Below are 26886 nucleotides of genomic sequence, written 5' to 3'. Positions count from 1 at the left end.
ATGTCCACGCGCGAACTGAGGTACATATCCACACCACACCACACCACACCACATACACACACCATCATGCACACAGTAATGAATAAATGAATGCTAGTGTCCTGGGCTGAGCTCGATGCCTAAGCCTCGCCAGGCTGTGTCGTTTCCTAGAATCCTCCGGCACACGAAGGAAAGATAAATCGCGGTCTCCCCATCACTTTGCTTGAAGTCTTGGGGACAACCAGGCTAGCCAGAGGTGGCCAGGAGGCACTTGAAACCTTCCTCACTCAGCCCCAAGGCAGCCCCAGCGGGCGTCCGAAGGCTAGCCCAGCGCTCGGTGCCAATCATCCGGCAGGCCCCGCCCCCACGCAGGCCTGTTTCCCACCTTCCCTAGCGCGCGCGCGCTCTCGCTCCCTACGTGCGCGCGCCGGCGCGAGCTGTGACGCGGTCCTGGCGGGCGGGCGCGCGCGGCGTGGCTCCCGGAAAGGAGCCGAACCTCCGGGAAGCTGGTGGCCGGGATGCGGTGCGCTCGTGGCCGCCCGCCCCCCCGGAGCCGCGGCCCGCCCAGCAGGTGAGGCCGGAGTCCGGTGGAGCTAGGGCAACGGGAGGCCGCGGCCCTGCCCAGCCGCCCCCGCCGCCACATCCGGGCGCCCCGCCGCAGCCCCGTGACCCCCGGTGACAGGTGCTTGTCCCTGGACACCTTTCCGGGTCTCCGGAGCGTCCTGACCCCCCTGGCGATTGTGGGCTGAGGGAAAAGGGCTGTCGCCCCTGGGGCCTGCCGCCCGAAATCTGACATTGACGCATGGTTTGCTTTGCTCTGCGCTTTTGGGGAAGTTTCCTGTTAGATTTCCCCGTGGAAAAATGGAGCTGATCGGGGAGATAGAGTGAAGGTGCACGGTCGTGTTTCTCAACTTGAGTCATGCATGGACTCCTTTTAAAGGGACAAGTCCCCCCTTCTCAAGAATATAAATAACCCCAGAACCTGCAGGGCGCCGCAGACCCTAGCTAGGTGAACACAGGTGCAGAGACCATATGCCACTAGAAAACAAGAGATGCTTTCTAATTCAGGACCTGCATGCTACACAGTAAAGGTCAATAACAGTCCTAAATTAGACACCCAGTTAACGTTAGGTTGTAGTCTTTAATGTGTTCAACTCTTGTGAGAGGAAATTACCTAAATTTCCATCCTCAGAGGGCCCTAAAATCTGTTTTGTGTTATGTTTGAGTTGTCTTTGTGTCTGGTTGCTAATTTTTTTTTTATATAATTGCAGAACTATGCTCATTTATATGAGTAATTTTATTTTTTGCCTATCTTAATGTTGACTTACCACTTGTTTTAAATTTTAATTTATTATTATATATGTGTGTGAGTGGATGTGTGTGTGTGTGTGTGTGTGTGTGTGTGTATGTATGTATACACTTTTCTCACCCCATGTCGAGTTTAGAGGACCACTTTGTAGACGTTCTAGAAAACGAACTCAGAAGAGTTAGGCTTGGATAGTAACTGTTTTACCTGCCTGAGCTATCTTGCCAGCTGCTACTAACTGTTTCTATTGCTCACTGAATTCATGGCTTCCATTCTTTTAGACCTATCAGGAAATGTGTGAGCCAAGACTTTGAGAAGAGGCAAACATGAGAGTTGATCTACAGATCCGTCTTCTCTATGTATTTGTTCAGCATGTTTATTTAAAATAGGCTCCGTGTGAATCATGAGATTTGGAGTGTGGGAAGACATTAGAAAGTCTAACAAGCTAAATGTAAATTTTAAAGAATGCCCAATGGCCTTGAAAGACATGTGATAGTGCAAACAGGATTTGAGGAGGGAGCAGCATTATTAAAAACCAGAGACCAGTTTTAGAAGAGCTTGTGTGGAACAGGCCCACCTTGCCAAAGCAGAGAGATATTGAGTGAGGCTAGAACAGGTTGTTGATAACAGTATCCGAATAGTTGATGGACTGAGGATTTCAAGTGCTACCTAGGGAAGTTGGTATTGATCTTCAGGCTTTCAGGTTTTTCTTTGGTCATACTTTAAAGGTAGTGTTTCAGAAAGAGCGTTTTCAGTGAAGGCAGAAGCAGTTCACCACAAGATCTGCCCTGAAGTAATGTTATCTGTTGTGGTCACCCTGGATGTGTGGGATGGCGGATGAAGAATTGACAGGGTCCTGGGGCTGGGGAGGTGGCACCATTGGTGTTTACTGTAAAAGTATGAGGACCCAAGTTCAGATCCCAGCACTGTGGGAGGATGGGGAGCAGGGGATCCTTGGAGCCGATTGGTAACCAGCCTAGCCAGCTCATGAGCTCCAGGTTCAGTGAGAGAGCTTGTTTCAGAAATTAAAGTGGTGAGTGATCGATAAAGATGCAACTGCTGTTTCCCTGAACACACACACACACACACACACACACACACGCACATGCACACGCACACGCACACACACATACACGAGCACGTGTGTACCTGCACACATATGAATATACAGACACAAAAGAATTGACAGGTCTTAATGAATGATGGAGTGATGGTACAGGAGAAGTGAGACTCAAAGCTGAGGACCAAGTTAACCATGTTAGTGGTGGTGGTACCTCTCTTATACCTGGAGAATTCAGAAGTTTACATATTTTATCCATACTTGACTTAACTGAGTTTAAGGTTTCAGAGCTTTAACGAACTGGATGTGGACCTGGGACTGGAGGAAAATCATTCTGGGGGAGCGGCAGAGCCAGTGCAGGGAAGGCGTGTCTGAAGAAGGCCATTCAAAGTGGTGCCAGCGTAGTACGTGAGCAGTGGCGGGAGAAAAAGATGGACCAGGACGTGCTATGTAAAATGACCGTTTGACATGAATGTAGAACCACAGAGCATGCGTGCAGCTCTGTACATCTTCAAGTTGTTTCGCCGTGCCTTTCGCCGCCGATAGCTGAGTCCCTGAGCGCAGCAGCCTTCACCTCGAAGCGCACAGGCAGCCATGTCTTACAGGCTCTCCCAGGGTTTGTGATTGTCCTTTGATATTTTTGGAAACACTCCACGTCATCTCAAGCTTTCTGACTCAGAAGTTAGACTCTCCTGGAGTCTAACCTGGATGTGATTGGCTGAATTCAGGCGTGTTGTGATGGCCACTGTCGGCTGTTGACTTGACGGGATTGAGAAATGCCTCAGAGATTGACTAGGAAGGCATGCCCCTTTCAGCCATGCCTGTGAGGGAGATTCCACGGAGGACTGACAGAGCGGGTTAGCCCCCCCTGAATATGAGGTACTACCCACTAGGCTAGGTACAGAGATGGAGTCAGAGGAAAAGGAGAAAGCCAGTGAGGGCTAGCTCAGCATTCTCTTTCCCTCCCCTTTCTGCTTCCTGGCTGCCATGATGTGTGCTGCTCCGCCGTGAGCGCTAAAACCATGAGGTACAATGAGCCCTTCCTCTGTGAAAGGTTTTCTCCCAGGTGCTTATCTGGGGAGAAGAGTCTGACTAACCCAAGACCCATAATACTTGTTTACTGTGTTTGTGTTTTTCACCAAATAAGCTGTGAGGCTGCTGTGTATCTTTTTTTTTTTTTTCATAATAGGAGAGGCGGGGCTGAAGAGATGGCTTAGAGGTTAACAGAACTGGCTGCTCTTCCATAGGACCAACAGTCAATACCCTGCACCCATATGGCAGCTCACAACTGTCTGTAACTCCACTTCCAGGGGACCTGACGCCCTCCCACAGACATAATGGGGGAGACTCACCAAGAAAAGGACCAGATGGGCTTTGTTTTGGTTACTGTTGTGTTGCCGTGCAGAGATACCATTTAATTGGAGGCGTGGTTACAGTTCCAGAGGTTGAGTTCATTAACATCATGGTGGGAAGCATGGCACTGTAGCGGTAGCTCAGAGTTACATCCTGATCCACAAGCAGAGAAAGATTGTCTGGGCCTAGCTTGGGCTTTTGAAACTTCAAAGCCACCTTCAGTGACTCACTTTCTCCAACAAGGCCACACCTCCTAATCCTTCTCAAACAGTGCCACTCCCTAATAACTAAACATTCAAATATATGAAGCTCGTGGGAGCCATTCTTATTCAAACCACCACAGTCTTTACTCCCCTCCATGATGTTCTGCTAGGGAGCGGGGACCCTGAAGCTAAACTCACCAAGGTTCTTGCCCTCTCTGTTAATAGGCCTGGTGCAATTTAGAACTTGTCTGAAACATGATAGCATTATTAGGCGTTTGCCTGCCTGTGCTCTGGTGCCAAGATTCCTAGGTGCAGAAGCGGCCGCTGGAATTGACATTTTAAGACCAAGTTACAGGATTGTGACTTCTTGGCAGCAATCAGCCTTACATGTGTCCTGAGTGAAAGTAATAAGTAATTTATGGACTATCCTTTTTGTCAAAATCCTCTCATACCTTAAAAAGAAAGCCCTGGGGATGAAGAGAGTCAATCACTCAGTGATTAAGAGTGCTTGCTGTTCTTCCAGAGAATTCATAGTCAATCCCCAGCACCCACATCAGGTGACTCATAAGCACTCCGGCCTCAAGGGATTTGATGCCCTCTTCTGACTGCTTCAGGCATGCACACCTGTGTCTGTACACACATACGTGTAAAGAAAAATAAAAATCAAATGTTTTCAAAATAAAAAGAAAGTCCTAAGACAAATACCAGATGTCATAAAGTTTGCTAAGTATGCTGAGATCCTTGGTAAGGTGCCTCTTAGAAATGTATTCCTGGTTCTTGACTCCACCCAAATTCTTCCCACATCCCCTTCCTGTTGGCATCAGCCTTGTTGGGCTCTGAGCTCGCATAGCCAAGAGTCTATAGAATTTAACATTGCTGTTAGTTGCTTTCTTCATCATTTCTTGGATATTCATATTATTTGGAATTTGGTTTGTTAGTCCTTATGGTTATGTTCGTCGTATTGAACCATTAATGGCTTTTCTTCTCCCGTGACTAGTGTATGTTTAATAGAAGCTTTAGCAATTTTCTTTTCTTTGGTTCTTAGCTCAGCTTTCACACAACTGTCATTGATCCTTCTGTGCTCCAATTGCAGTTCCTATGTCTTGAAGGTTTTTTTTTAATTTATTTTCTTTTATATCGATGAATGTTTTCCCTGCATCTGTGTCTGCACTACATGTATGCCTGATTCCCACAGAGGTCAGAAGTCAAAACATTGGATGCTATGGAACTCGAGTTGCAGATGGTTGTGAGCCACCATATGGGTGCTGGGACTGGAACCAGGATGACCGGGGCTGTGTAGAGAGACCCTGTCTCAACAAACAACCAAAAACACCAAAAAAGTAAATGTTAAAGGTGAAAAATAAAAAAAGGAGAGCTGGATGGCAGTCGTGTGTGCATTTACTGACCCCTGAGAAGGTGACGTGACTGAGTAAAGACCTGAGGGAGATCAGGTGTTAAGCTGTAAGGATTGCTCCAAAGCAGAGGGCAGGGAGGCCTCAGGCTACAGTGAGTGGACTGCTAGAAGCTGGTGGGGGCTGCCAGTGCAGCTGGAATGCTGGGAAAAGAGGGAGCAGATAATGACGTCAGAGCAGAGCAGCTGGCCAGGGCCTGCAGGGCTGGAGGTCACAGGAAAGTCTTCAGCATTTGTTTGAAAAGCTTGGGGCCACTGGAAGATTTTGAGTCCTGACCTGTTGTGGTCTGAGTGTGTTGGCCTCAGGAAAAGAATCTCTGCCCAGAGTGGTGTGGAGAGCCCTGGGTGGACACCCAAGGGAGAAGACAGTGCAGATGATATGAGAGAGCCTAGCCTGGAACCGTGATAAGCAAAAGAGATGGGTTTTAAGTAAGCAGTTGAGGGGAGGATTCTAAGAAGTTGGATAGGGAAGATGATGATCCTGGGAATTAGAGGAGCCTGGAATGAGAATCAGGACAGAGGAGAGGAGTGTCTGGGATTCCATAGAAATGTGGTCTACACAGCATCCAGATGGAGATCCTGGCGATTGAAGGTGCATATGTACATGACCCAGAAGAGGAGTCAGGTTGAAGAAACAAGTTATCTGATAAGTGTTCTGCTTATGAGGCTGAGCTGGAGGTATTAAACTGAGAGGGAATGGAGTCAGAGCAGGAGTGGTTAAGTTAGGAGAGAGTGGAGTCTCGGCACAACTCTGGAGGATTCAAGAGCAGACAGCTTTGGTACAGAGCCAAGGGTCCCCAACAGGATCCCGGAGCGGAGAAGCTGACTAGGCTTTGGAAGTCCTTAGAGGCCCCAGGAAGTAAAGACCAGGAGAACTTGGAAACCAGCCTCAGGCCCCAGCAGCTTGGAAGGAGGTCCTGGCTTTGTGATGTGAGGGCAGAGGCCTGGAGGAAGGCTGAGAACGGTGACAGGAACAGAACATTGTCCTGTGTACAGTAAAGCAGAGTCTAGTAACGTATTCTGTCAAATGAATACATGCTTCCCATCGAGTTAGTTGAGTTAATCCCGCTTATCTCCTACCTCTCCAAATCTCCCTTAACATTTCAGCGCTGTAATTATTTCATGCCCTGAAATTTTGAGATTACAGGGATGCTTGGAGTAATAACTTGTGCCAGGCCCCTAGCATCTCTTGATTGAGGCCTGTATCTCTAACAGCATGAAACTGATGTACAAGCATGCTACTCTAACCCAGTAGTCTCCACATAGGGATCAAGTCAGATGATGTATGGCTGAGTTTAAGCGTGTGCTTGTTAGGACCATGGAGATTTTATTTGATTACTCTGTTCTTGATTTTTCTCACCCTGAAACAGGGCAGCTCTGACTCCATGAAGACCCCAGCTCTGAATCTGCCATTGTGGACGACAAGAGCTGACTCCCACGACATTGCCTGCTCCTCGGCCTTTCATTATGGGGAGGTGAGTGACGGGCTTCATCGCTAGCCTGTAAACCCTGAGATTTTGATGCTAAAGAAATGGGTTTTAAGAGAGAAGAAAATCTTAATCCCAAGAGAGAAGTATTTGCAGTTGTGTTATACTAGTCTAAAACCGTTGTTCTTACAGAGCCTGGGGGGTGAGGGGGGGCGTTGGGGAGGTTGGCACTTGTCGTAGAAAGAACATAGCCGGGTGAGCTCTACAGAGGTTAGTGTAAATTGCAGTCTAGGCCTGCACATTGGCGTCTTGGGATGTTATATTAGCACAGGATAGCTGTCTGGAGCCTCTGAGGTGCGGAAGGGGAAGACACATTGCCACGGAGTGTCCTTAGAAGGCCTATGAAGAAGGGAAACTGAGTTTCCAGTGGGTTGACAGCGTATCTCCTTCAGTGAGGGGTTTTAGTCCATGAAGTGCTCTTTAAAACAAAGAGGATAGAAAGTACAGAATAATGAAATGTACCCTAAAGGGGGTGCCTGCTGACGGCTCCACACTTTGCCTCCTTTTCATGACATAAATTAAAACCCTCCCCGTTTGTAAACCATGTCTCAGGGGGCTCTTTCTAAAATCAGGGTTCCCTTGTTGTCTTCGTTATGGCAAGATTGTTGAAAGATACTGCCTTTCCCATTACTGGGTCATCGGGGAGAAATTGACTTAAGAATCGCTTGTTAGGAAAATCCCACTTCTCCTAAGCCATTGACTCATGAACGCACAGTGTTTGGTCCGTTTGGGCTGCTGGCAGTGATGGGTAGCTTACAGCAGGCCGTTTCTGTATCTGCAGTCTCCCTTTGGTGGCCTCACCCGTAAACTGGATTTCAGTATAAATTTGTGTGTGTTTATCTGGCTAAACTTATGAACTGGGATTTCCTTTTGGACAAAGGCGGTATATTTTTGTAATACTCCCAAGAAGAGGGGGACGTGCAGGAATATCATAACCAGCAGGGTGTCGTTCTCCTGGTGTCATTTTATGATACTGTGCTCCGTAACCAAACAGCAACCTGGGTGTGGTACCTGCAGGCAGCAGCCCCAGACAGCAAACAGGGGGAGCTTGTGCTGAACCCCTACCTGTTCAGGTGAGGCCAGGGCTCACCCCAGCATGTCGCTTCAGAATCTGTCTTTGGAATTTCAGGATCGGCATTTCCTGCCTCTTCCCTGCTTCTTGGCATTTTAGCATCTCTCCAGTGGGCTGCCCTCGGCTTCTGAACTCCAGCTTACGCCAAGTCATTGTCATTAGCGTCCTGGCTGCAGCCGTCTCCCTCTTATACCTTTCTGTCGTCATACTGCGCAGCAAGTATGGGTGGCTGTCGAAGGACAAGAAATTTCAAAGGTAAGATCAAGACTCACTCGTTCTAGAAGGAACTCACACCTTCTCTCTGGCTGACCGCACTCCGGCAGCTGTGACAGAACACTGGGCAGCTTATCAACCGTAGAGTTGAAGCTCTCTTAGCTCTCCAGGCTGGGTAGCCTAAGAGCTAGGTGCCTGTGAAGTTGGTGTCTGGTGACGGCTGTGTCCAGGTTCACATGGTGGGGAGGGGTGGGGTAGCTCTGAGGTCTCCTTCCTCCCGATCTGACTGCCTCCCAGAGGATAGTGCTGCCCTCGTGGTCCGACTCAGCAAACCGACATCCAGGGGACAGGAACAGTCAGCTCTAGCACCGTCATTATGGCTGGACCTGCACATAAGGAGCCTGTGGCTGTAGGAACTGGACCCTGTGCCGACTACCTCTAATACATTAGACTGCGTGGAAGTGCCTGACAGCTGGCCGCAGGGAAGGCCCTGGGATGGTCCACCCTCAGGGCTCCTTCTGTCCATTTTAAGCTGGGTTCTGAGTTCATGTTTGTACCTTGGAAACAGTTTTCTCTTTGGAACCTGTAGAATGTGTTAAGGGGAGCTGAGCACCTGAATTAGAGGCTCCCCGTGGGCAGCTTTTGTTCGGACTTCTTCTGATCCATCATCTGGCCATAGAGGGAGTGCCAGAGAGAGGTCATTACACAACGTGGGGGTCATGATGTGGGGCTTCTGTAGTGTGCCTGCTCTGTTAGCGTCGGGGCATGCTCTTGTGTAAGTAACAGCACCTGTGTGTTTCTAAACAAGGTACTTGGCCCGAGTCACAGACGTGGAGGCTACAGACACCAACAACCCCAACGTGAACTACGGCATTGTGGTGGACTGCGGCAGCAGTGGCTCTCGGATATTTGTCTATTGCTGGCCTCGGCACAACGGCAATCCTCATGACCTGTTGGACATCAGACAGATGAGGGACAAAAACCGGAAGCCGGTGGTGATGAAAATTAAACCCGGTACGGGATAAGAGTGGCTGAGGACTGGAGCCAGGTTCTGGGCTCCAGTACCCTGTGATACCACTCACTTCCTCCCCTCTCACTCCACTCTGCCTCGCCCGCTTCTGAGTTCAAGACAGGGCCTGATGGCTGCCTGAATTTCCCTTCCCCTGTCCCTTTCTCTATTGTGTGTTCGTGACCAAACCTCCAACAGCCTGTGTCTTTTCTGTCACCTGTGGCCATCCTCACGGTCGCCCCATGATGTCTGCGCACACGCTAGTTAACACTGTTGTGGGGATTGCTTTGTTTTCCTATTTGGTAGCTCTTCCTTAAAGATAGACAGACGTTTTTGATAGCTCTGACAATCTGTGCTTTAAATATTAGCATATTATTTAAGTATTGGTACGTATTAGTGATTTTTAAAAAAATTACTGCCCAGATATCTGTCTGCCTTCCTCCACCCCCTCTCTTCTCTTTCCCCTCTCCTTCCTCCCTCCCTTGCCCCTTTCTCTTTCTTGTATGGTGGTGGTAGTGACTCCAGGAGTCACATGTGTTAGATAAGTGCTCTTCCACCAAGCTGTATCCCCACCTCTCTTTTGTAACATTTTCAATGATTTGTTTATTCTTACTTTATGTACACTGGTGTTTTGCCTGCTTGTATATCTGTAGAAAGGTGTCAGATCCCCTGGAACAGGAGTTACAGACAGTTGTAAGCTGCCATGTGGGTGCTGGGAATTGAACTTGGGTCCTCTGGGAGAGCAGCCAGGGGTCTCATCCACATTGTGCTCATGTGTCTGATCATCACACTATGCCCCATGGACATTTAAAGTTTAAAATAGAATATTGATAAGTAATAACTGGTCTATAATTATTACTTTCCATCTGAGAAGTATAAATAACATCCGTGGATTTCCATAAACAAAGATTTTAATATTTAGTAATAACTTTTAATTTTCCATTATTCTGTCCTTTGAATTGTATGTATACTCAGTAGAGAAATGTCCTCAGGGTTAACATAATGCTGCTCATATAAAAATTTACCAGGAGACTCAGAACTAAAGCTCAGTAAACACTTTGCCTTTGGCAAGCCTCACGCGGCAGCTTCCAGCACTGGTTGACACCCGCATGGAGAGGGATGAAAGTCACCTCCTCTTGGAGGTTTAATCCAGGATCTCAGTCACAGCAGGCTCAGCATGGTTCTGCCTCACAGGGTGGATCAACTGAGCAGCGCTACCACATTGGGGTGTATGCTAGAAGCTCGTTCAGTGTGGCTTAGCGTGGTCCTTGCCCAGGTGGTCATCGGTGTGCCTTTTTATAGCAATGCTCTGTCTTGACTCCTAGTCTCCCAGTGTTAATATAAGCAAGGCTCTGAGCATTTTAAAAATAGATTCTGGTTAGTTTGGGATTTGATTTTCCACTGAAATAGCTCTGTGTGCAGAGTCAAAAGTTTTGTCTTTTGCTCCATTTTCTGCTGATTCCTTTCACATATCATCTTTCTGGGTCTACAGTTCTCTAATATGTGAAGTAAGAAATTGTGGCACTCCTCAGGTCCCCATTGTTTTAATAGTGTAGGTTCAATGACAGCTGTAAATGCTCATTTACTTTTTAAACAGATATATTTATTTATGTGTGTGCCTGAGTGTATGTTTACCACATATATGCAAGTGCTTAGAGAGGCAGAAGAGGTTATTGGAGCCCCTGGAACTGGTGTTACAGATGGTTGTGAGCCACCATGTGGGTGCTGGGAACCGAACCTAGGTCCTCTGTAAGAGCAGCCAGTGCTCTAACTGTTGAGCCATCTCTTCAGCTCCCACTCACTTTTAATGATAAACGTTGAACAGAAGTTCCTAAACACCTCCACTTGACAGGCACTATTAGGTGCTGGGATATGAACTGAACAAGACCTAGTGTGTTCCCTTGACCAGTTGTTGAGACAGTAAGTAATTGGGTGTGATGAATAGACAGGTAGCTGGCAGCAGGGCGAGCATAGGCTGTAAGGGAAGCTAGTTTCCAATGGGGTTCTACTAAGTAAGGCTTTTCTGGAAGAAGGGGCTAAATAGACATGTATAAGTTGACTGGGCAAAGGAGGTAGGGGAAGAGAAGGCTTTTTCTGTTGGGGACTCAGAGGTCTGAAGGCCACAGTTGGTTACATTATTGCAGAAGTGTTAGTTCAGTGCTTTGAGGTGAGAGGAAGGGACTTGGGAGGAGACAAGGGTGGGCCATTGTGTGAATAGCTGTGTATCTCTAAGTTGAGTTTGGGTCACTTAGAGGAGCCACAGAAGGGTTTAAAACCAAAAATAAGCATCCTTGGGGTGGGAGATGGAGGGCGGGGTGGAGCCTGGAAGGTGATTGGTTACACTAGGCCAGCAGCAGATGGTGGTGTCCAAAGAAACAGGGAGAGTAGAAGTAGAACAAGCGGCAGGAAGAGATCTGTAGTACCAGCTGCAGAACACGGGTCATGTCCGGGTGTCTGAGGACAGGCAGTGGCTGTGTGCATTAGACAGTCACTGGGAGCTGCTCTGCAGGCTGGGAAGAGAGCTGAGGACTGGTGCTACCATCTGAAGACCTGCGGTGTGTGGGTGGTGTTAAAGCCACTGGGGTTTACCTGAGGAGAGAGGGGCACAATTCTCAAAGGCGAGAATGTGCTCCTGTGGGGGGCGCACAGTACATACTAGTTGGATGAGTATCCATGAAAGAAGAATACAGAGTGAAGTCTGAATTTCTCCCAGATTCAGCACACTGAAGAAATTTACTCTCAGCTCTACCTGCTAACCGGACTGTCCGTTTCTGCAGGCATCTCAGAGTTTGCTACCTCTCCAGAAAAAGTCAGCGATTACATTTCTCCACTTCTGAACTTTGCTGCAGAACATGTGCCACGGGCAAAACACAAAGAGACACCTCTCTACATTCTCTGCACAGCTGGAATGAGAGTCCTTCCTGAAAGGTGATCGATCTTCCATGGCCTGGAGGGGGCCCTTGGGAGGGGCAGCTTGCTGCGCTCTTCTCTGTCACTGTTACCATCTTGAGTCTGGACTAGTCTCAGAGCTATCCTCTTAGACCTCACCAAGGAGCTTTTAATCTAAGGGTCACTTTGCAGGGGTCGGGGACAGACTCTCATGGAACAAGTCTTTCTCTGTGCTCCCAGCCAGCTCCCAAATAATGACATGGAGATTTCTTATTAATCATGAAAGCCCGGCCTATAGCTTAGGCTTGTTCCTAACAAGCTCTTATAATTTAAACCCTATCATTTCTATTAATCTTTGTTCTCTCACGTGGTGTTACCTCTCTTCCATCTTGTACCTCCAGTTTCCTCTCTGTGTCTCCTGCATGCCAAGATTCCTGCTCCTCTTCCTTTCTCTCCCAGGATCCTGCCTATACCTCCTGCCTAGCTCTTGGATGTTCTGCTTTTTATTACAATAATCACAGCAATACACCTTCACACAATGTACAAATATCCTACCACAGTCTTATGTCCCAAGTTGGCCTCAAACTGAATATTTCCCAATCCCTCTACCTATCTCCACTTCCTGAGTGCTGGGTTTATGAGTTTACTCCATCATGCCTAGTTTATACAGTGCTGGGGATGGAACTTGGGGCCTGGTGCATGCTGGACAAGCACTACCCAGTGAGCCAAAAATCACATGATTCACATAACTTTCATGTGGAAAGAACATTCCTGAGATAAGCAATCTTTTTAATGAATCACTGTAGTTTTACAGTTAACTGTTTCATGTAGAATATAACAGCCACAAGTTATTTTTTGTTTTTGTTTTCAAAACACAAAATCAAGCATATAATTTTGACATGTAAATTTTGGGGTTGCCTTGAAGCCAGCAGAAAGCCATCCTTGAGGACCTCCTGACTGACATACCGGTACACTTTGACTTCCTGTTTTCTGACTCCCACGCTGAAGTCATCTCAGGGAAACAAGAAGGTTGGTATCAGACCTTCAGAGGCTCCCCTTCCCTCTGTGCATTGTATTGGATCACTGGAGACCAGAGCCTTGAGATACTCTTAAATGACTAAATTCATGTCCTATATGGCTGGTCTTTATTATAGAACCCTAAAGCTGTTAAACATACCTCACCTGTCCTTAGCACATTTAGGGACTGTATTTTGAACAGACTGATAGAGGAAGTCTATATCCCTTGCCTGGCTAATAAAGACTTACTTCTAGCAAGGAAGAATTCTTGCCTTTGATAAACCGAGAAAATATTAGTTCTGTTTCAGAGAAATTATTCCACTTGAGTAGGAAATGACCAGTCAGTGAAATGGTTTGCTAGAGGCAGAGACCCACAAGTACGGTATCTATTCCTATGTCACTCACCACTCCAGCAGGTGTTCCCTATGGAAAGGCATCAGGAAAGTCAGAATTAGGCTGATCATCAATAAGTGCCTTACAGAGAAGGCCCTCAGAATTGTAAGACGTCACTTTTGGCACCCAAAGGAAGATAGAGAAAAAATATCCTGGGAGTGTGAAAGAGAAAGGCCTCTCTCCCTCCCCCTGCCAAGCTAGGAATGGTTCTAAGGGGGACCTTTGGGAGGAGAGTAGAGGAAATTACCTGAGTAGATGGAGGAAGCATGGTCCAACTAAAAGACATGATCACTATTGCTGCAGGTGGGAAGGGGTGCCACTGTGGACCGACGTGGGTTTTCACTTGGCTGGACTGGGGCTCTGTGGAAGGGTGGTGGTGATGTTAAAAGCTGGATACATCTTGAATTATCAGCCTGTCACTTTGTACTGTCACTTTGTGGACCATCCCAACAAGATAGGATAGAGGAGGTTGCCATGGAAGACTGATTAGCTTGTCACCTCCACTCCATAATGACACAAGTCAAGGTGGCTATGGAAAGGGATAAAAATAGGCTGTAGGGAATGTGGACGTGTATAGGCTGAGATAGGCTGTGTGGGTGAGAAAGATACAGAAAAGATTAGGGGAAGTTAGTGTGGAGTCCCTGTAGAAGTTATATTTTCAACAGATATACCTGATCTAAAGTATTGAGAGTTCTTATAAACCACTAGGAGAAGACAGAACATCTGTAGGAATGTGTTATTTGGTGAGTCTGTCCCAGACTGTCAGGAGTTAAAATAAGTGAGAAGCTTGCACAGACCAAATTGATCAAAGATTTAAAACTTGATTTTTCTTAATTTTGCTCTGCAATGTCTAGGTGTGTATGCTTGGATCGGCATTAATTTTGTCCTTGGACGGTTTGAGCATATTGAAGAGGGTAAGTGCCATGTTTCCACTAGTGTTCTGGTTGGAAGTTACAATCATAATTGATGGTCAAGGGCAGAAAAGGGGCTAAGTGCTGTGAGGTGGCTGAGTGTGTGGGGCTGGGCGAGCAGAGCTGCTGTCTGAACTATGCTTGAGCTCACCGGGAGGCGTGGACTGAGTGGTCTTCAAAGCAGAGCGTGCCTCCCGAGGCGTCTGCTGATGGACACTTCTTTCTCCAGATGATGAGGCGGTTGTGGAAGTCAACATTCCCGGGAGTGAGAGCAGTGAGGCCATCGTCCGGAAAAGGACAGCCGGTATTCTTGACATGGGAGGCGTGTCCACTCAGATAGCGTACGAAGTCCCCAAAACTGTAAGCTTTGCCTCCTCACAGCAGGTTATTATCTGTACAGATTGCCTTCCGTTTGCTTCTGTTTTCATTTAACATGTCTCCATCCGTTTTTGTTTTTGTTTTCCTGAGTCTGAACACATCCTTACTCTGCTTGCTGAGGGTCCATCTTCTCAACCCAGGAGGAAGGAGGCTGGAGAATGAGGCCGGCCTCAGCCAAGCCCATTGAGTTTGTACATTGAGCCTAGCTGGTTTGTTTGCTGAACTTGGAGTTTTCTCTGGTGTATATGTCAGTTGCATGCTTGAGCTTTTGTTTATGTTATCTCTTGGGTCACTTTTAAAATTACTATAGCATTAGGTTTTTAGAGTTATATAAACAGGAGAAGCATTTTTGTTCTTTACTAATTTTGAACTCTTCTCGAAAATGTTGATGTTGGTACCTATTACTGCACACCCGGTCCATTCCATCTCTCCTCCATCCCTTCAGTCCTGTCAGCTGGAGTTGGCGGTCCTCAGCAGGCCTTACAAAGAGGACACCAGAGCCATTTCCATTTGTGTTCCAGAATTACCACATCTCTCATGACTGTTTATGTCCAGATGTAAATTGACACTAAAGCATGGTCTCCTACATTGTTTCACCCAAAGTGGGGATCACGTACCGGAAAAAATGCAAGCAGTGGCCCCTATAGCGTGGGGCCATTGAATGGTTGATGAGTGGCTCGAACTCTCGGTTCCCTGGTGTGTGCTCAGGAGGTGTTATCACTGTCTTTAGTAAGCTCCTTGGAAAAGTGCTTTGGAAATTCAAATATTTGAGCCTGTGTTCCCACTTCCCATTCCAGATATGCCCCTAGAACTCCCACTCATACTTTCTCCCTTCCTTGTAAAGTAGCAAGTGCTCACAAAGAAAACTTAGGGAAAGTCGAAGAATAAAAACTCCCCCTGGATTCATCATCACAGAAAAAAAAAAAAAAGCATTGTTAGTGTTTTGGTGAAGTTTTTTCCATTATTTTTATTCCTGTTATAGTTTCAAAATGTGATTGTTATGCTTTTACCTTTTTATGATTTTGTGCCTTTTATTTACAGTTCATAGTGTGTCCCTCTATAAAGTATTGGTTACTGCCTTTAACTTAACCCTCCCTTAATGTTAAGTACTAAGATACTATTCTTTTTAGATTTGTGGATGGATGGGTAGGTGGGTGGGTGGGTGGGTGGGTGGGTGGATGGATGGATGGATGGATGGATGGATGGATGGATGGATAGATAGATAGATAGATAGATAGATAGATAGATAGATAAGTATCTTTGTGTATCAAGACTTTCCTGTGTTTGGGTCTATTTGGGTCTATTTCCACAGCAGGGGGTACCATAAATAGACTTATGGGTCAGAGGAAAGGAACCATAGTACTGACCTCCTTTTCAGGAAGTCCTGACCCCACCCAGTGCAGCACCTGCAATTCCCCTAGTTACATCAGCATACTGAATTGTGAAAGCGCTCTCTAGAGCATCCTTGGACAGTAGAGCAGAATCTGCTGCTCCTAGATGTAACTCTTCTTAGACCCTTCTTTTTTAACTGGAGCTAAAGTTGTTTTAAAATACTAAAATGTGTTGTCCTTGTGCCTACAGGAGGAAGTAGCTAAAAACTTGTTAGCTGAATTCAATCTGGGGTGTGATGTCCACCAGACTGAGCACGTGTACCGAGTCTATGTGGCCACATTTCTTGGGTTCGGTGGTAATGCTGCTCGGCAGAGATATGAAGACAGACTGTTTGCCAGCACGGTTCAGAAAAACAGGTACAGCACCTGCTGCTCCTCAGCCAGCTGCTGCAGGCCCAGCTCAGTCCTCATCAAAACTAGACCAGGCCAAGTGTCTTCTGTTAGCTACCATGGTGCGGGAAGAACTGAGAGGCCCTTGGGGTCCTGCCACCAGCCCCCTGTCCCACAGCAGTGTGCTTACATAGTCCCTCTCTCTCTTTTCCTCTCTGCCTGATCTTTGCAGGCATGTACCATCACACCCAGGTTAAGTATATATAGTTCTTGTTTTTTTGCTTTTGTTTTTTGAGACATAGTTGAGACATGTTTGAGCCCTGGCTGTCCTGGAACTTGCTTTATAGACCAGGCTGGCCTCGAACTCACAGAGATCCTTCTGCTTCTGCCTCCCAAGTGCTGGGATTAAAGCCTTGTGCCACCACTGCCTGGCTAAAAATATTTTAATACCACTAAAATTACTTCAAGATCATTTCTTACTCTTAACCCCTTTCACTGTGGTTCTCATCTACTGATGTACCAATGTCTGTAGAATATTCCTTATTTGAACTTTCTGAGGTCAAAGGCACCTTCTGAGTATGAGCCTCAGGGGGCACCAGCAGGGTTATGTCACTGTCTGAGTTTTCCCAGGCCTCTGCAATCAGCCACAGTATCACCCAGGAACGACTAGTCTAGGGTGATGGTGAGGTTTCTACTCTGAGTAAAGGTCATTCCTTACTCTTAACCCCTTTTACTATTTTTATGAGTGAAACTTAGGGGGAAAAATGAGTTTATGTGACATTCTGGTGTAGAAAAATGTGTGAAAGAAGGGCACCAGTTTAAATTTTGTAAGTTTAGCTGGGTGTGATGGCACACACCTTTGACTCCACCACTTGGGAAGCAGAGGCAGGTGGATCTCTGTGAGTTTGAGCTAGCCTGGTCTACGTGGTTTCAGGTCACTCGGGGGTACATAGCAAGACCCTGTCTTTAAAAAAAAAACAGTAAGTTTAGCTATATAGCAATTACTTACTTGAAATATGCCATCAGAACAGGGAAAAGGTTTGGAAGCAGAAGAGCAGCATCTGGCAGGTAAGACACCTTGCTCTTCCCGGCTTGTTTGTTTTGATAGAACATTTTTAAGGACAAATGCTGATTTTTAGAGCTAAGTAATAATGTTTCCTTGGCCAGTTCAATCCTTTCCAAAAATGTTATTAGTTGTTGTTATGTGTATGGGTTTTTGCCTGAATGTATGTCTGTACATCATGTGTGAGGCCAGAAGGGCATTAGATCCCCTGGAACTGGAATTACAGATGGTTGTGAGCTGCCATGTGACTGCTGGGAATCAACCTAAGTCTTCTGGAAGAGTAACCAGTGCTTTTAACCACTGAACCATCTCTCCAACCCTGACCAATTTAGTCTTAATATATCCATGAAGGCCTAAAAATAAAGACCAAGTTGGAGCTACTTGGTATTAGTTTGCCCAAAATTTATGTCCATAAGTAGGAAGTAATTCTTTGATTACTTTAAAAGCTAATTGAGAAATGTTAATTATAACAGCAGTAGTCCCATGGTGCTTGCTTTTTCTTTTAAAAAGAAAAATTATGTCTAGAACATTTTGTTATAGTTATATTTATAGTAAAGTCTTAAAATTTTTCAATAGAAATATAAATTTGAATCTTACTTCCATAGACTTACTAAACACTTTCTTCTGACTCCTGAGATTTATTAATTGGGTTTTATTACCAACTTAAAAGAAAAAAGCTTTGTATAATACATAGTCCAGAGGCACTCCTTAGCTTGATTTAAGACAACTGAAACAGTGTGAGATACACTGAGATTTAACTGCTCAGAATTCCTGGTAATTATAAGCATGCTGTTAATCGAGCCTTGAAATTCATACCTATCTCTGCCACTTATAGTAGTGATTCATTTTTTTTAGAGTACATCGTTTTATGGCAAAGACCTTTATTGATGGCACTGAAGGACATTATCAATGACCCTCATCTGAGGAATGTACAGCTTGATTTAAAACAGACTTTCAGTGAATGAGAGTGACTCCAGCAGTATTCAACTCCTAATAGTCAGACCCATGAGTTCGTGGTATCCAATGTGAACATCACTTCCATTGTCAGAAGACTGCCTGAATATGCACACACAGTGGGAGGACAGGGGGTCATTTACAGGGTATCTCTGGGACGTGACGAGCCTGGTGTATCTCAGTTACAACAAGGCTAACAATTCTTTTCACAGGGCTCCTCAAAGCCTGTAGTGCAGCAAAAAACAGCTACTACCTACTGCCATCTAGGCCAATAGTTGCTTAGTAACAACAATAATAATACCCAGTGCCGTCTAGGCCAATGGTTGACTAATAACAACTACAATAATACTACCTACTGCCATCTAGACCAATAGTTGCTTAGTAACAACAATAATAATACCCAGTACTGTCTAGGCCAATGGTTGACTAATAACAACTACAATAATACTACCTACTGCCATCTAGACCAATAGTTGATTAATAACAACAACAATAATAATAACTACTGCCATCTAGGTTGGTAGTTGACAGATGGTAACGATGGTGAGCATGGTAAAATTGGATGAAGAGACTCAAGCCTTACACATTGTGTTCTCGCTCCCGTATTCATTGGGTGGTCTTTGGCTATGAATTACTGTCTTCTTGGACTCCATCCATCTCCTCCTGCACACACTGCATCTTCATTGAGCTGTTAGCTTGGCTTTAAAGAATACCAGCAAGGTGATGACATTTTTTCAAGCATTTTGGTACCACCTCCTTCTAGAATTTACTTTCCCCCAGTTTTCTAATCCTCCGTGTGTAGTCTGACAATAGCTTTCTAGCAGTGTGTATGTATCTTGTTTTTCTGACACATCCAGCCTGATTTTCCAGGACCAGTTATTTCTTTTCACTGTCACTCTACACCCAGCTCTATACAGTTGAAGTCAAGCATCAGTGGCAGAGTGGGGTGTGGGCCACATGGTTGTTGGGTCCTCCGCAGACATCCTGTCAGATGGTACTGAGGGGACTCAAAAGCATCGGGTCAGGCCCTGAGATGGTTCTGTGGAGAAAGGAACTTGCTGCTCAGGCCTGATGACCTGAGTTGAATCCTTGAGACCCACATGTGGAAGGAGACAACCCACTTCTAAAAGTTGTTCTCTGGTCTCCACACACACACACACACGTTGTGCATACACATGCATACCCACAATGAGTAAATGAGAGTCAGGTCATGGCTTGTTTACTTAGACTCAGCAATACCTGTGTGTGTCACTGTGGATCTCCTCAAGAGGGTTGGCTGACCGTTTTCCTAACTTAGTTTGGAACCCTTTGTGTTTCCACACACAGTTCTGTGGACCCATGTTAGGTCCTGGGTCCTAACTGCTTGCAGCCACTTGTCCAAAGCAGAGTGTAGCAGAGGTCTCATGGTAAATGGTTCTTTGTGCCGCAGGCTCCTGGGTAAACAGACTGGTCTGACTCCCGATGCTCCATTCCTGGACCCTTGCTTGCCTCTGGACATTAAAGATGAGATCCAGCAAAATGGGCAGACCCTGTACCTTCGGGGGACAGGCGACTTTGACCTGTGTCGAGAGACCCTCCAGCCTTTCATGAACAAAACCAATGAAACACAGACTTCCCTCAATGGAGTCTACCAGCCCCCAATCCACTTCCAGAACAGTGAATTCTACGGCTTCTCCGAGTTCTACTACTGCACCGAGGATGTCTTGCGGATGGGCGGGGACTACAATGCTGCTAAGTTCACTAAAGCTGCCAAGGTAACACGCCAGGAACCCTGCTGTGTAGAGAGCGTGGGGCTGCGGGTCCTGCCCCGTCACACCCAGAGGGAAAGGGGGTCGTAGTGCATCCTTGTGATGCCCTTTCTCTCCTGTTGTGGGGAGGGCGGTAGTCATAGAAGAAAACCTAAGCTCTACTAACCACCCTGGTTACCAGGAATGTACAGACCGCAGTCTTAAATTGATTTTCGAGTGCCACTTCTCAAAGTCTTCAACAGGCTCCCCCCACATAGCAGCCAGGACACTGCTGTGATCAGATCCCCTTGCTTTCCCATTTCATCAGAAGTTTTCCCTGTCGTACCTCATCAGCCTGGATGGCCCTTGTCTCCCAGCCACGGCCCATTGCTCTTGGAGTTCACAGATCCGTGGATTATCCTCTCTGGGCCGTAGGTGTTGTCTGGCTGCTGACGTTCAGTCTCAGATCTTAACCCCTGTCTTTTACCCATTGCGTTTCATAATTCCAAACAAATCCAGTTTTCTCCTTGTCTTTCTCTCCTGTACCATCTTAGTTAACAGTCCACCAACCATCCAGTCCCCTTCCTCCAGGCGTGGCTGCTGTGATAGTTTGTTTATAATGCCCAGCATAGGCTGTCTCAGAGTCGTGCCCCAACCCCTTTGCTTCTCTCTCTCACACACACACACACACACCCCGCACCCCCCCCCCCCCATATAATCAGCGATAGTTTCTCTCGTGAGTACTTCTCAGCCTATCCCTGCTCTTCCACTGTCACCGTCCTTGCCAAGCCTCTGGCTCCCAGGAGCTGCCCCATCGGTCCTCCGTGTCTGGTTTCTCTGGTGGTCCCCCTGCACGCTGTCCAGGCTGTTCTGGCTGAAGCTCTCCTGCACTCCCCTGCAGTACTGGTTAAAGTCGTCTGCAGCTTCCCATGCTCGGCCCCACTGACCTTAGCCTGCCGCCCCCACCCCCCCAAGCTCAGGGTCCTCTCAGCATGGCCAGCGGCCGGCCGTCCCTTTCCGCCATGCACCTTCCCTCGTCCGTCCGTCTGCCTCTTCATTCCTGACGTCCTTCCTTCCTGACCTTGCCCAGGCTGAGCACACTCCCCTGGGCTCCCCTCAGACCATTTCTCTAAGGCCCAGCTCTGTCAGCCCGTAGAGAGCTGAGGAGAGGAGCTGTGTTGGGAGGTCAGGTGTCCTTCAGAAGGGCGTGGCGCTCAGTGGGTGTGAACAGTTCATGTGACTCCAGACCACCATCCTCACCCAGTGCTAGGTCTGCCCCAGAGCCAAGGACTCATCTGAATGGGCCAAGTGCTGTTTCCCTTGGCCAGAGTTCATTCTGGGGCCGTGACGGTGGGAGAAGTAAGCGGGCTGAAGAGGTCAGGTCACCCTGCGTGGGCAGGATTTCCCTGGCTGGATTTCCGGGTACAGAGCAAGTGCAGAGTTGGCTGGTTGCCAGGGACTCCGAGACCCGAGTTTCATGTGCAATGATAGTGCAGACATTGGCTCTGCTTGTGTGTCGCCTGTGCTTGTTGGGATGGTGAGCATGGTAAACAATTCGTGAGCAGAAAAAGTGCTCTAATAATACACTTTCAGGGATGATTTATTTGGGGTGGAATTCTTTTTAGGATTACTGTGCCACGAAGTGGTCCATCTTGCGGGAGCGCTTTGACCGAGGACTGTATGCCTCTCATGCTGACCTCCATCGGCTGAAGTAAGTAGTGGACAGTCAAGTCCTGATCTACCCGTCACCCCCTCATTCACAGTCCTTCACCACCCCGGCCTCTCTCAAATGGAACAAGTGTCATTGCAGGTTTTCTGCCCAGTTTGGAAGTTCCTTGCCACAGGAATTCCCCTTTGCACCTGTTTGCTCACGCCCCGCCGCACATCGAGTTGTGTGAGGTGCTAGCCCTTTCATTCTGTCCCTCAGCCAGACTCTATCTCTCCTGACTCCCCAGAACACTCACCATGCTCTCCGATGAAGCTGTGCTGATTTAGTTTATAAAGTTCCCTTTTGTTTAAGTCACTCAAGTGCAGTGACTGGGTCTTTTATTTATTTATTGCCATTTTTTACCACTTAGTCCAGTACTTCGCAAAAAAAAAAAAAAAAAAAAAAAAAAGCCTGTAATGAACATTTGGGATTAGGAAATATCAGAGCTGAGAAGCATCCCCCTGCCTTTCATTTTGTTATAAAGAGGATGGAACTTGGCAGTGTTTGTTCAGTAAATGATGGAGTACCAAAGGCGTGTGGAGGGTGGTGTCTCACAGTAGTGATTAAATGACGCTGTTGTTAATCAGTTTTGACAGGTGAACCATTCTATGTGTGGGGTGAACCTAAGCTGGATCCGTCACCTAGAGGCACATATGTGGCTGTTTGCTCCAAGCTGGCCTGCTGAAGGCTGGAGACAGTCTCTGCATGCTGACAGGGGTGCCCATCTGACTTGCGGCTGTGCTTGGCATTTGTAGGTATCAGTGTTTCAAATCAGCCTGGATGTTTGAGGTGTTCCACAGGGGCTTCTCCTTTCCCGTCACCTACAAAAACCTGAAGACGGCCTTGCAGGTGTACGACAAGGAAGTGCAGTGGACACTGGGGGCGATCCTTTACAGGACCCGCTTTCTGCCCTTGAGGTAGGCCATGAACTTGGGAGAATCACAGAAGATGCTTCTCTAAAGCACAATGCCTCCTGGTGAGTGTCTTTTGTGGACGGACGTGTTTTCAGAGCTGTGAGCCCAGCCAGACTTCACTTGGGTCTTCCTCACCTCCCTCCCCAAGCACTTCCTGTTTCCTCAAGCTGCCCTTCCCACGGCACACAACACTGTGGGTCATCCTGTGTCCCAGCTGTCTGTTCCCTAACGCCTGTAGAAGGGTCTGTTCCATGGTGACCCTTATGGCTTTGGGCCCCTTCTGTGAATATTACAGTGTCTAGGATTGTGGAAGAAATCGTATTGAAATGCATGTCTGACACTGTTGTAGCAAACAGATTGGTGATGTCAGAGGGCATCTTGATTTACACGCTAACTTGTGATGTCTGACAGCAGACCATCATGGCCATTCCTTCAGCATGATGATGAGTGACAGCTGAGACATTGGCTATCATGTGGGCCAAAACATCAGTCATTGCCCTCAGCACTGAAGTGTTGATTAATACTTTTCTTTTAAGACTGTGACATTGTCTACGTAGATTCATGTCATAAGGAAATCCTAAATTCCAGTCCACAGTTGGTCAAATAGACATACAGATTTCCCCATTTAAGTTCACAGACCTGGCTCAGCTGACCCACATTAAAAACTGTATTTATCTGATAGTTTTAGTTGGGTCAGCTCCAGAAATGCTGTGCGGTAGCTATTGCTGATTATAAATAGTTCCATGTGAATGTGTTCGTTCCATTAACTTCCTTGTAACAGCAAAACCCTGGCCCTTACATTTATCAGTTTGTAATGCTGGGGTCTGATGGACAAGCCTTCACATGTCATTGTCTTAGCATTGAGAGCATAGTGTTGCCAGCGAACTCACATTGGACCAACTGTCCGCTGTCTCAGAAGTAAGGAAAGCCAGGGACAGCAGGCCCTGTCCTGCGTCTTCTCACTATCTGTCTCTGTTTGTCTCCATGCCCACAGAGACATCCGGCAGGAGGTGTTCCGGGCCGGCCACGGGCACTGGCGGGGTGTGTCCTTCGTCTACAACCACTATCTCTTCTCTGGCTGCTTCTTGGTGGTCCTGCTGTCCATCCTCCTCTACCTGCTTCGGCTGCGGCGCATCCACCGCAGGGCACCACGGACTGGCCCTCTGTGGATAGAGGAAGGCCTGCCCTCCCAGAAGGGCCCTGGTCCCTTGTGAGCCAGTGTCAGCTTGAGGACTCTACAGGAAAAGCCATTTTCGCCTCAGGGTTTCTGTGTGCTCCAACGGTCTTGTGATCCCTTTCCTTCCTGTTCAAACGGAACCCATGGTTGTCAGCCCTCTGTCCAGAGGCGTTGCCATTTGAATGCAGCTCTGCTGGAGGAGTGGGAGAAGGGAATGCCCTCCATTTGGGCTGCACAGTGTCTGCCACACATCAGTAAGGTTTTCCGTTGTCTTTAGGCTGGGCTGCGTTTTCAGCGCATGCGCTGGATGGCGGAGGGCACTGGGCAGGTTTCCATCAGTGTAGATGGGACTTCAGATGGTCCTGGGACAGAAGCAAGGAGTGAGTTAGATCTTCTCTCACCTCTCTGAAAACCTCCAACCTAGAAGAGAGGTGTCGATCTCATTTACTGTTGAGGTCTGTCCCTATCTGTGTATCCTTTGCAGACTTGAGAAGTCAGTCATTCATAGCAAACAGCGACAGAATGTTGGCCCGGGGTCATCCTGAAGAGCTGTGAATGTAACTGCTGAGGAGAGCCTTGTCTGGCTGCAGCCGAAGCCCATGCCTGTAAATTAGCCAGTCTTGTCCCTGGGTTTAGGACACTCTTTTGCCCTCTTACAGAAGAATTAGGGGTTTTGTTTCTATGTTCATTGGTTTTGTTTGTTTGTTTTTTAAGCCAGATAGTTTTTAAAGGTCCCTGGTTAGTGGTCCGAGAACTGGGGTGTCCGCTGCAGGCGCTCCAGCACTTCTGGGAAGCACATCTGTGCTGGCCAGCTGCTCTGGTCTCTTCCACTTTCAGTCGGCACCCCACTCTTCAGACGGCCTCAGTGTTTTCCTCCAGGACACCTCACACACTGTTGACAGTTCTCATTGTCACCCGTGGTTGTATCGATGTTGGCAATGCCATGGTAAGCCCATGCCATGGAAGAGCCTGAATTGAAAACAAGAAATAAAGGCACGTTTTGAAAGCAAATGTGACGTTTTAAGCAGAGACCTGAGAAGACAACTGGGGGATACCTGAGGCTGGTGGGGGGTTTGTTTGTTCGGGTTTTTTTTTTTTAAACAATTTATCTTTATTATATATGAATTGGTGTATACATGTATGTCTGTGTGAGGGTGTCAGATCTTAGAGTTACAGACAGTTGTGAGCTGCCATGTGGGTGCTGGGAATTGAACCCCGGTCCTCTGGTAGAGCAGTTGGTGCTCTTAACCACTGAGCCATAACTCCAGCCCCTGTTCGTTTGTTTTTATGCTGTTCATTTATTTTAGAAATCCTCTGTCCGTGGGGGTTTGTTTTTCAAAGGCTTTGGTTTTGGTGGTAGTGATGGTGGTGGTGGTGGAGGTGGAGGTGGTGGTGGAGGTGGAGGTGGAGGTAGAGGTAGTGGAGGTGGTGGTGGTGGTGGTGGTGGTGGTGGAGGAGGAGGTGGTGGTGGAGGTGGAGGTGGAGGTGGAAGTAGTGGTGGTGGTGGTGGAGGTGGTGGAGGAGGAGGAGGTGGTGGTGGTGGTGGTGGTGGTGGTGGTGGTGGAGGAGGAGGAGGAAGTGGTGGTGGTGGAGGAGGAGGAGGAGGAGGAGGAGGTGGTGGTGGTGGTGGTGGTGGTGGTGGAGGAGGAGGTGGTGGTGGTGGAGGTGGAGGAGGAGGTGGTGGTGGTGGAGGTGGAAGTGGTGGTGGTGGTGGTGGTGGTGGTGGTGGTGGTGGTGGTGGTGGTGGTGTGGTGCATGTATTTCCCAGCTCCACAACACTTAATTTGAAGTAGCTGATAGCAAGTGGCTATTTTGAGGACCTTCAGCTGTTTATTTAAAACTCTGAAATTCTAGAAAAATGGTGATTCTGAAGTCCTGTTACCTTTAGAGAAAAGGTGTGGTTTATGCTGCATTGACCACTTGAAAGACTTCAAATTTATAAAGAAATGCAGAGCCCTCATCTCTTCAAAGTGGCTATTCTAGATGAAGAACACTCGTGGAGAGGTAGAGGGGCGTGGTGTTGAGCAGCCCATGTGTAGATCACGCCCCAGAGGACATGTAGTGGAATGAATATTGCTGTATACTTGAGAGGGCCAGTTTCTGAAGGGCTGGCCACCAGCAGCCTCAGGCCTGCCACAGCGGCGAGCCTGTCATTGGAACTCCAGCAGTCATGCTGGCATCTTTTCCTTGAATTCCCACAGGGGCGTGCCCTGGGAACTAGCCGTGGCCTTGGTAGTAAAGAGGAAGTGTGTTCGACTTTAGTCTGTATCCCTCTCCCATTGCTGGGCTGTAGGTGAGCCCTCGTAATCTTTGCAATGAGAATCTATAAACGCCTTGAATTTGGGGGGTTTGCCTTTAAAACCAAGGCAAGGAAAAGCCAATAAAGAGCCTTCCTCAAGACTTCCTCCCTTGCATAGCCACTGCTTACTTATATAGAGGGCGGTGTGCTGGTCTGGGCCTGCTCTTACAGTTTAGGACAGAACGGAAACAAACAGGCACTCTCTGGGCCTGTAACAGGATCCCTGCTGCAAGGACCAACCTTACTTTCCAAAGTAATCTCCCCCCACCCCCCGGGTTCCCAGGGCTCCCCCCTTCCCCCATATTTTCTGATAACTCCCAGAGCAAGACCTAGCAAGCATTGGAAATCTGGAAGACTTGAGCTAAGAATGTTATTTTCAACTTTTGAAAGGATGGCTCTAGTTGAACTTGGTGCACACTGTGAATTCCTCAGGAGGCAGGGCCAGCCTGGTCTACATAGGGAGTTCCAGATAAACACTATCTTAAAAAAAGAAGAGGATTATTTTGTTTTGTTTTGTTCTGTTTTTAAATAGAAGAAAAAAAAAAGTTAGGCAAAGTGGCACACACTTGTAATCCCAGCACAGGGAGGCTGAGGCAAAGGGATAAAGATTTCAAGGCAGCCTGGGCTACATAGATCCTATCC

At 47.4% G+C, this 26886-nt stretch overlaps 1 protein-coding gene across 3 annotated transcripts; it reads left to right on the top strand.

The window, feature by feature from the left end:
* The first annotated feature begins 413 nt into the window (after positions 1 to 413).
* On the top strand, positions 414 to 24956 carry Entpd4 (ectonucleoside triphosphate diphosphohydrolase 4). Of its 3 annotated transcripts, none has more exons than XM_028883183.2 (13): positions 414 to 550; positions 6683 to 6787; positions 7929 to 8126; positions 8893 to 9098; positions 11871 to 12021; positions 12908 to 13011; positions 14247 to 14306; positions 14533 to 14663; positions 16263 to 16429; positions 19849 to 20173; positions 21772 to 21857; positions 22610 to 22771; positions 23763 to 24956. In XM_028883183.2, the coding sequence occupies exons 2-13, from the start codon at positions 6780 to 6782 to the stop codon at positions 23980 to 23982; spliced, it is 1818 nt and encodes a 605-aa protein (XP_028739016.1). In that variant the 5' UTR covers positions 414 to 550; positions 6683 to 6779; the 3' UTR covers positions 23983 to 24956. The 3 variants fall into 3 exon arrangements, with proteins under 3 accessions (XP_028739016.1, XP_028739014.1, XP_028739015.1); XM_028883181.2 differs by having other exon boundaries at positions 14533 to 14687; XM_028883182.2 differs by lacking the exon at positions 414 to 550 and adding an exon at positions 640 to 661 and having other exon boundaries at positions 14533 to 14687.
* Positions 24957 to 26886: the final 1930 nt, after the last annotated feature.

The sequence above is a fragment of the Peromyscus leucopus genome, chromosome 9 (genome assembly GCF_004664715.2).
Source record: "Peromyscus leucopus breed LL Stock chromosome 9, UCI_PerLeu_2.1, whole genome shotgun sequence".
Lineage (NCBI taxonomy): Eukaryota > Metazoa > Chordata > Mammalia > Rodentia > Cricetidae > Peromyscus > Peromyscus leucopus.
This window is presented reverse-complemented; position numbering and strand designations above follow the sequence as displayed.

Excerpts from the sequence above, each read along its gene's own strand:
- Entpd4 (XM_028883181.2), top strand. Across the intron at positions 12,022-12,907 it reads ATGAGAGTCCTTCCTGAAAG|CCAGCAGAAAGCCATCCTTG; the intron begins GTGATCGATCTT and ends GTTGCCTTGAAG. Across the intron at positions 21,858-22,609 it reads GCTGACCTCCATCGGCTGAA|GTATCAGTGTTTCAAATCAG; the intron begins GTAAGTAGTGGA and ends TGGCATTTGTAG.